The sequence below is a fragment of the Heloderma suspectum genome, chromosome 2 (genome assembly GCF_057233095.1).
Source record: "Heloderma suspectum isolate Gila_16-S chromosome 2, 16-S_ref, whole genome shotgun sequence".
Classification (NCBI taxonomy): domain Eukaryota; kingdom Metazoa; phylum Chordata; class Lepidosauria; order Squamata; family Helodermatidae; genus Heloderma; species Heloderma suspectum.
The window spans coordinates 339,754,005-339,761,421 of record NC_139459.1 but is presented as its reverse complement, the minus strand read 5'-3'; the positions used below and the strand labels follow the sequence as shown (position 1 = coordinate 339,761,421).

The 7,417-nt window shown below is 41.6% G+C and overlaps 1 protein-coding gene across 3 annotated transcripts in view; it reads right to left on the bottom strand.

Annotated features, from left to right (window-relative positions):
• Window positions 1-274: 274 nt before the first annotated feature.
• The window catches only part of HDAC11 (histone deacetylase 11), a 34,452-nt gene continuing 27,309 nt past the window's right edge, over window positions 275-7,417 (bottom strand). For all 3 annotated transcript variants that reach the window (XM_084840753.1, XM_084840752.1, XM_084840754.1), the window contains 2 exons: window positions 5,981-6,159; window positions 275-3,267 (listed from right to left, as the gene is read on the bottom strand). In XM_084840753.1, coding sequence (XP_084696879.1) covers window positions 3,103-3,267; window positions 5,981-6,159 — 344 coding nt within the window. In that variant the 3' untranslated portion in view covers window positions 275-3,102. The remainder of the gene's footprint in view (window positions 3,268-5,980; window positions 6,160-7,417) is intronic.

Genomic DNA, 7,417 nt, shown 5'->3' with positions numbered 1-7,417 from the left:
TAATTGCGCTATTAATGACAATTTTACATGACTATCTGTACAATCCTATACAATTCTTCTTAGAAGTAAGTCCTATTGAGTTCAATGGGACTTACTCCCAGGTATGTCTGCATAGGATTTCAGCCTAAGGATCAAGCCCTCAGTTTAAAAATGAGTGGCACAGCTTTAAGTAATTATCTCCTGGACTCTTATGTCTGGCACTCTGCTATTTTTATGAGATGACAGTGATATCGTCTCTAGGAACAGTTAAGGAAGAAGTGAAATGCACCAGGGAAAAAATTAGCATTGTTTTAATTTTATCCATAAATAAGAACATTAACATGATCAGAACTTTTAGTTACATGACATTATAGTGTTTAAACTCAATACAAATATAAACATTTTAAAAATTATTTCAAATGATAAGAATGCTAAATAACACATTAGACAACGTAAACATTACATCTCAATATTTTAATAGTGCTTTAAATGTTCTCATTAGAGGAAAGTGCTTTCTGAAGACAGTATTGCCATACATTATTAATTAAATTCACTTAAAAGAAAAACATTCAAAGCAAGTTAGGAATTTTTCTACAACTATCTGGCTCAAGCTGAGAACTACTATTCATTGAGCTTAAGTGTTTCTATTACATCCTAACATTACTCAAGTACCATGGGAAGCTTATTCAATCACTGAGATATGCTGACTTCCTTTAGCCTTGTCATAAACTAGCACTATACATCTAGGAGCCAAACAATGGCCTCTCCTGTGGTATCTATATGGTTTTTGAATTCCAAGAACAGCATTTTGTGCAAAACAGCCATTTTACAGCAACCCCTGACATCAGTAGCAAAACTCCTATTAAACTGAATGCACTGACAAGGTTTCCAAAACTTATCAACTGTATTTGATTTGGCTTATATATTTGTTTACAATATTTACAGTGCAATCCTACATACCAGGGGTGGGAAACCTTCTTCCCTCTGCTCAAGGGCCACATTCCCTCAGGGGAAAGTGGTTGACAGCTGCACAGTGGTGGTGGGGAGGGCCAGATCCGGTGTTGGGCAGGGCCAAAGCCAAAGGTGTGTACACACAATCAATCCAACCCTGGTCCTGCTCAGCTGTTTTTCAGCCATCACCTGAGCAGCGGGGGGATATTTAAACCTCATGTCCCCTCCCCACTGCTCAGCTGATCACTAGAAAACAGTTTACAAGTGAGAAAAGGGGAACTCCACAGCTCACTCCCCCCCCCCCAGCTGTTTTCCCACTGTTCAGCTGAGAAGCACAGCGGCAGATTGCTGGAAGGGGAGGTTGAATCTTCCCCCCACATTCAATCTCTTCCCCCAACCCCAATCAGCTGAGCAGCAGTGGAACAGCTGCAGGCAGGGGCTGGCAGGCCACATGTGGGGCACTCTTGCCCTGCTATATGCGTTTACTGAGAAGTACTGCTGAGTTCAATGGGGCTTACTCCCAGGTAAGTGGGTATAAGATTGCAGCCTTAGCATCTCCAAGCATTCCTTTAGAGAGGGGGGACTGGAAGTTTATTTCAGCAATTCAGTTAGATCTATTTGATGTTTATCACAACATTAGCATGGCAAACTAAATTGTATCAATTGCCTTCAGCTACAAAGTTGACAAAACTTAAGGGTCCACCCTCAAATTGATTCAGAGTTCAGTTTTATAGATTACATTATTTCTCATAAAATAATAAGCTTTAGTTCATTAGAAAGTACTGAAACCTTTAAAAAGCCATTCCCTTTTGTACTGTATAGCTTCATTCATAAAGAAACGCAAAGGAAACTTTGCGTATGCCCTTTGACAACAGAAACAAATATCTCTGTACACATTTCTAAAAAAACTAGTGAATATAAATTATAAAATTTAAACTGGTATTTCCCTTACATTAATTTAATTTATTATTCTATATATGTTTCAGGGCTTCACGAATATTCATAATAATATATAGGAACACTTAATGTAACTTGTTAACAATATAATCAGAATCAGATGTTACCATAATCTTACCATGTGTTCTTGGGAACAATCCAGAAAGTCTGTTTCCCCCACCCCCTAAATGCAATTAATTGGATTATTTTAGCGTGTCCCACAGATTTCCTGGAACTTAAATGGTACTTTAACTGTGCACTTTAGTTACATAGCTAGTTCTAACTTTTACTAACATGATAATATCCACTGTGTCACTTTGAAACAGATCAAAAGTCTTTAACGTAATCCTAAATTCTCAGTTGCAAATAACAAAAAATAATAAAAAGATAGCAACGTTTCATTATACCATTATGGGGAGGAAAGACATTGATCTGGCAGGTGCATAAGCACAGATCCTTACATGCAATTTTTGACTATATTATCATATCAGATGAATAAGGAGTTCTATTGTTCAAGAACACTATTGATCACCTTGTGATTAAAAGTTTGTGGGTATAATAAACACCTGCCCCCAGTGAAGTATAATCAGTTAATGGTAAAGGAAAATTGTTAGGATTTATTTATTTTGATCCTTACACTCAAACAAGGGTTGCTGCTTTCCTGCCAGAAATCTATTTAGAAATGGTTGAAATGTTGCAATTCCACACATGCACACACTACTTCCTTTTCTTATGTTTGCATTATCCTGGAAGTCCTCTTTATAGGCTTTTAAAAGTTTCTCTATCCACCTGCAGAAATTATTTTACCCTTTAAATGGTGTATTCTTCAGACACTACCTGATTCTCCTTTTAGCAAAGGAATAGACCACTGTGAAGTAAAAAAGGGGTATTAATGCTTTTATAATCTGACGACAGAAGAACAACCAACCCCAGGTTTTATGTCCATATTAAGCTAACAAAGCAACATTCAAAAGCGTTGGAAGAGGCTGTGAGAAACATCATCAATTGGTATTCCTTCAGGGACAGTCACTGGTAAATACAGGCAACTTTAAAATTGCTCTCTGTTAGTGTACACTATTTCTATGAGAACTGGGGATATTCCTTGTCTCTTGGTTTAAATATTAAACAATTAGAGTTGCCTTATCATTACACAATAATCCCAAAATTCTCCTACTTTACGGACAAGTTGGCTGATATTCCTTATGTTCTCTAGCCATTATTTCTACCATTCCAGCTTCACCAAAGCTCCTTGCCAATAAGCCTTAGGTTGTGCAAATTAAGAAGAGAATCTGCAATAATCCGCGCTGTTCTCTTCTGGTAGCCTCCAGATGTCACCATCAAAATAGGAATTCGGTGTTTTCGAGCAGCTCTGAATACAATTTCATCTCTTTCAATAATTCCCTGCATATTTTTGTCAACAACAAAAAGGAGATATAATAATGTAAATATTGAACTACATTGTACTTTATTAACCTTATAGTTTCATCATACTGTATGCTGGAGAAAAGTACATATCATGTATTAATAGAAACTAAAATAAGTATTAAATACCTAAAATAAAACACCTGCATGTTATGCATTAAGCTTTTTACAATTTATGTACTACAGTAAGGGCACAATCCTATTACTTCTGCCCTTGATGATTGTAAACCTCTAGTCTTGGAGCCTTACGATCATCCAGTGCAGAGTGGGAGACACAGCGAAGGTGATCTTCACCGCCCTGTCCTCTTGTTCTTCATTTTCGCTCCATGGTCTTTTTTGCCCATCTAGCTGGGGCGTTTTGGAGGGGGAGGGAAGGAGGCTGGGGATACCTTGGGAGAGCTCGTATCCTGGCCTCTCTAGTCTTTCCCCCACCCACTGGAATCCCCCCCCCCCCCGGCTGCATTCCTGACCTTGGAGAGGCAGCCGGCACAGTTCTTTCTACACCAGTTGTGAGGGGGAACGGGGCTGGTGTCTGGATTCCCCCTCCAAGGTGGGAGCACTGTCTCCAACTTTGCATTCAGTAATCCAAAGTATCCTATGGCCCCCAGATGCTGTCTAGAGGCCATAGGAATGCTCCTCACTTGACTTAAACTGCAATCCAGCATCCATTAACTCTGGAGTAGTTTAATTAAAATCAATGAAGTGGATTGCAGTGTAGGGTTAGTAGAAAACTGGGTTACCTGTCAGACATTTATTTTACCCACTGCAGTATACATCAGGGTCTGAATCCTTGATTTGCAGCACAAAATGCCTCAGACAAAATCTTCCAAACCATGACCAGCCCACAAAAAATGTTCTATTACCACAATAAAGATGCAAAGCAGGCACTGCTTGTCAGTGATCATTCCGTGGTTTAATCATTAAAATCACATCAGAGAAAAATGATCCAGAATCATTTTTTAGTTGAAAGTGTAATGTAACCAAAAGTACTTTTGACTGGATCGAAGTCACATGCGACAGGATATCACTGGACCCTCTTTCTGAAAGAGCCCTTTTTCCATGAAGAAAGTGTACTTCTGTCTGACTGCCTTTTGCCTTTAGTGCTGCATACCTGAGGGACAAACTGCAGTTCACATTAATTGCATGGAAGCAATTACTGTGCACTGTTCTTTTAATTTTAAACAGCCACCAGGTGCTGGTAGAAGAGCAGAACCAGGACTACAGCGTAGGGGGTTCTACCTCCCCCCGTGTCACGGTTCTGACAAAAACCACACACACATAACCCAATGCTGCTAACAGACCTGGGAGGGACGTTTCCTTACGAATATAAGAAGAGCCAAGCTGGATCAGACCAACGGTCGATCTTCTCTAGCATTCTGTTTGCACAGTGGCCAATGGGAAGCCCACAAATAGGACATGAGCCCCCTCCCACTCCAGTTCTCAGCAACTGGCATACAGAGGCACACCACCCTCTGATACTGAAGGCAGCATATAGCCATTAGGACTCTTAGCCACGGATAGACTTCTCCTCCACAATTTGTTTAATCCCAGCTTAATTGTTTAAGTTGGTGGACATCACTACATCTAGTGATAGTGAATTCCATCATTTAACTATGTGCTGTGTGAAGCAGTACTTCCTTTTGTCTTTCCTGAATCTCCCAGCAATCAGTTTCATGGGATGACCCTGGGTTCTGGTAGTATGAGGGAGAAAAAAGCTCCTTATCCACTTTCTCCACACCCTACATAATTTTATACACCTCTATCATGTCTCGTCTTACCTTTGTTCTAAGCTATATAACCCCAAACTTTGTAACCTTTCCTCATAAGGAAGTTACTCCAGCCCCTTGATCATTCTGGTTGTCCCTTTCTGCACTCTTTCCAGCTTAGTTTAACAAACATTAAGAGCACAATCCTATGTGGATTGCCAGCAGCCTCCGAACGCGGAGGCTGGTATCCAATGCAGGGTGGGAGGACAGCAGAGGCGATCCTCACCTCCATACTGCAGCCACCCTGCATTTCTGCTAGATGGGCGATTTCGCCCATCTAGCAGCGGCGCCTCGGAGGGGGAGGGAAGGAGGCTGGGGGGCCATACAATATGTCCTATTGCAGCCACTTGTCTCCTCCGCACCCCAGGAACGCTCCGTTTTCTGAGCACAGAAAGGTAGCCAGCACAGTTTCCTCCATGCCGGCTACAAGGGGGAGGGGAGTGCCATTTCCTGCCTCCGACTGAACTATCCTATGCCCCCCATGCAGGAAACTGAACTATCCTATGCCCCCCCATGCCATCTTGGGAGCATAGGATCACTCCCTAAACTAAGTTTGTTAGTTTAACAAACGTATCAATAAAATTGTCAGACAAGAAAAGGAGGAGCATGTACATATGTGTTTGTTATAGTTGCTGCTTAGATTGTAGGGAAGGCAAGAGAGAATCATTGTAATTTCTGAAAACAACTTCAGAATTGAGTTGAGTGGGATTAGTTGGCTTGACATGTAGTATTTGGTTCAAGGAAAACGCAAGCACAGCTTGCTGGGACTAAAAACAAGGAAAATGAAGGATTTAAAAAAGAGTTGAAATCCAGCTCAGGAGATAAAATAGGATTGTGCAAATACGTGTGCATTGCTTGGTGATTAGAGCAGATTTCAGTATCATATTTTCATTTACAGGGACATGTATACTCTGTGCTATACAAACCTGAGGTGAAATAGCCAGGCCTCCCAAGGGATCACCATCCAAAATATCAGTTCCAGCATTATAAATAATTATGTCTGATTTCACTTCATTCAGTGCACCATCTACATGAATCTTTACTTTTTGGAGGTATTCTGTGTCTTCTGTGCCCCAGTCCAATTCAATTTTTCGCCTTATGGCACCTAAAAGTTATTATAAAAATTATGCATAATGAGAAGTTGGAGAGAGGGGGAATAAGCATAAAAATAGTTTATTATATTTAGGCTGCAATCCTATGCTCACATACCTAAGCTCCACTGAACTCAGTCAGATGTACTTCTGAGTAGATATGCATAGGATTGTGCTGTCTGTCAAATGTACATCTTAAGCTTTAAATTATTCTAGTAAACATTTGCTAGAAAATGTTTCTTAAAGTAAATAAGCTATATCAAACACTGGCCCAGTTCACATAATCACTGTGGCTTATTTAAGCCACGGTGGCTTATTATTTATTATTTATTAAATTTATTGGTCACCCATCTGGCAGGTCACCCAGCCACTCTGGGCGATGTACAGAATATATAATAAAACGGTTTAAAATAATAAAATTCTACAATAAAAACATTTTCTACAATACCCTAACCCACCCCAATTGTCTGCCTGAACAACCACGTTTTAATGCACGGCGGAAGCTCATTAAAGAGGGGGCATGGCGGAGTTCCCTAGGGAGGGAGTTCTACAAAGTGGGGGCCACCACAGAAAAGGCCATCTCCCTCGTCCCCACCAGTCCAGCTGTCCTGGCTGATGGGACAGAGAGAAGGCCATCCGAGGCTGATCTTGTTAAGTGGCCTGTCTGGTGTTGCTGGAGGCGCTCCTTAAGATAGGCTGGATCGGAACCATATAGGGTTTTAAAGGACAAAACCAACACCTTGAATTTGGCCCGGAAAACAACTGGTAACCAGTGCAACTCCTTCAGCACTGGAGTGATGTGATCTCACCGGCAGCTGCCTTTAATCAGGCGAGCCGCCGCATTCTGTACCAGCTGCAGCTTCCGAACCGTCTTCAAGGGTAACCCCACGAAGAGCGCATTACAGTAGTCTAAATGAGAGGAGACCAGGGCACGTACTACCGATGGGAGCAGATGGTTGGGAAGGAAGGGGCGCAGCCGCTGTATCAGATGGAGTTGATACAGTGCTGTCCGGCTCACAGCTGACACCTGAGCCTCCATGGACTGCTGGGAGTCCAAAATGACCCCCAGGCTGCAGACCTGGTCTTTCAAGGGTAGCTGTACCCCATTCAACACCAGGTCAACATCCCCCAGCCTCCTCTTGTCTCCCACAAAAAGTACTTCGGTCTTGTCAGGGTTCAGCTTCAGCTTATTCCTCCCCATCCAGCCACTCATCATCTCCAGACATTTGGACAGGGGTTCTACGGCCAACCTTTGTGAAGATTTGAACGAGA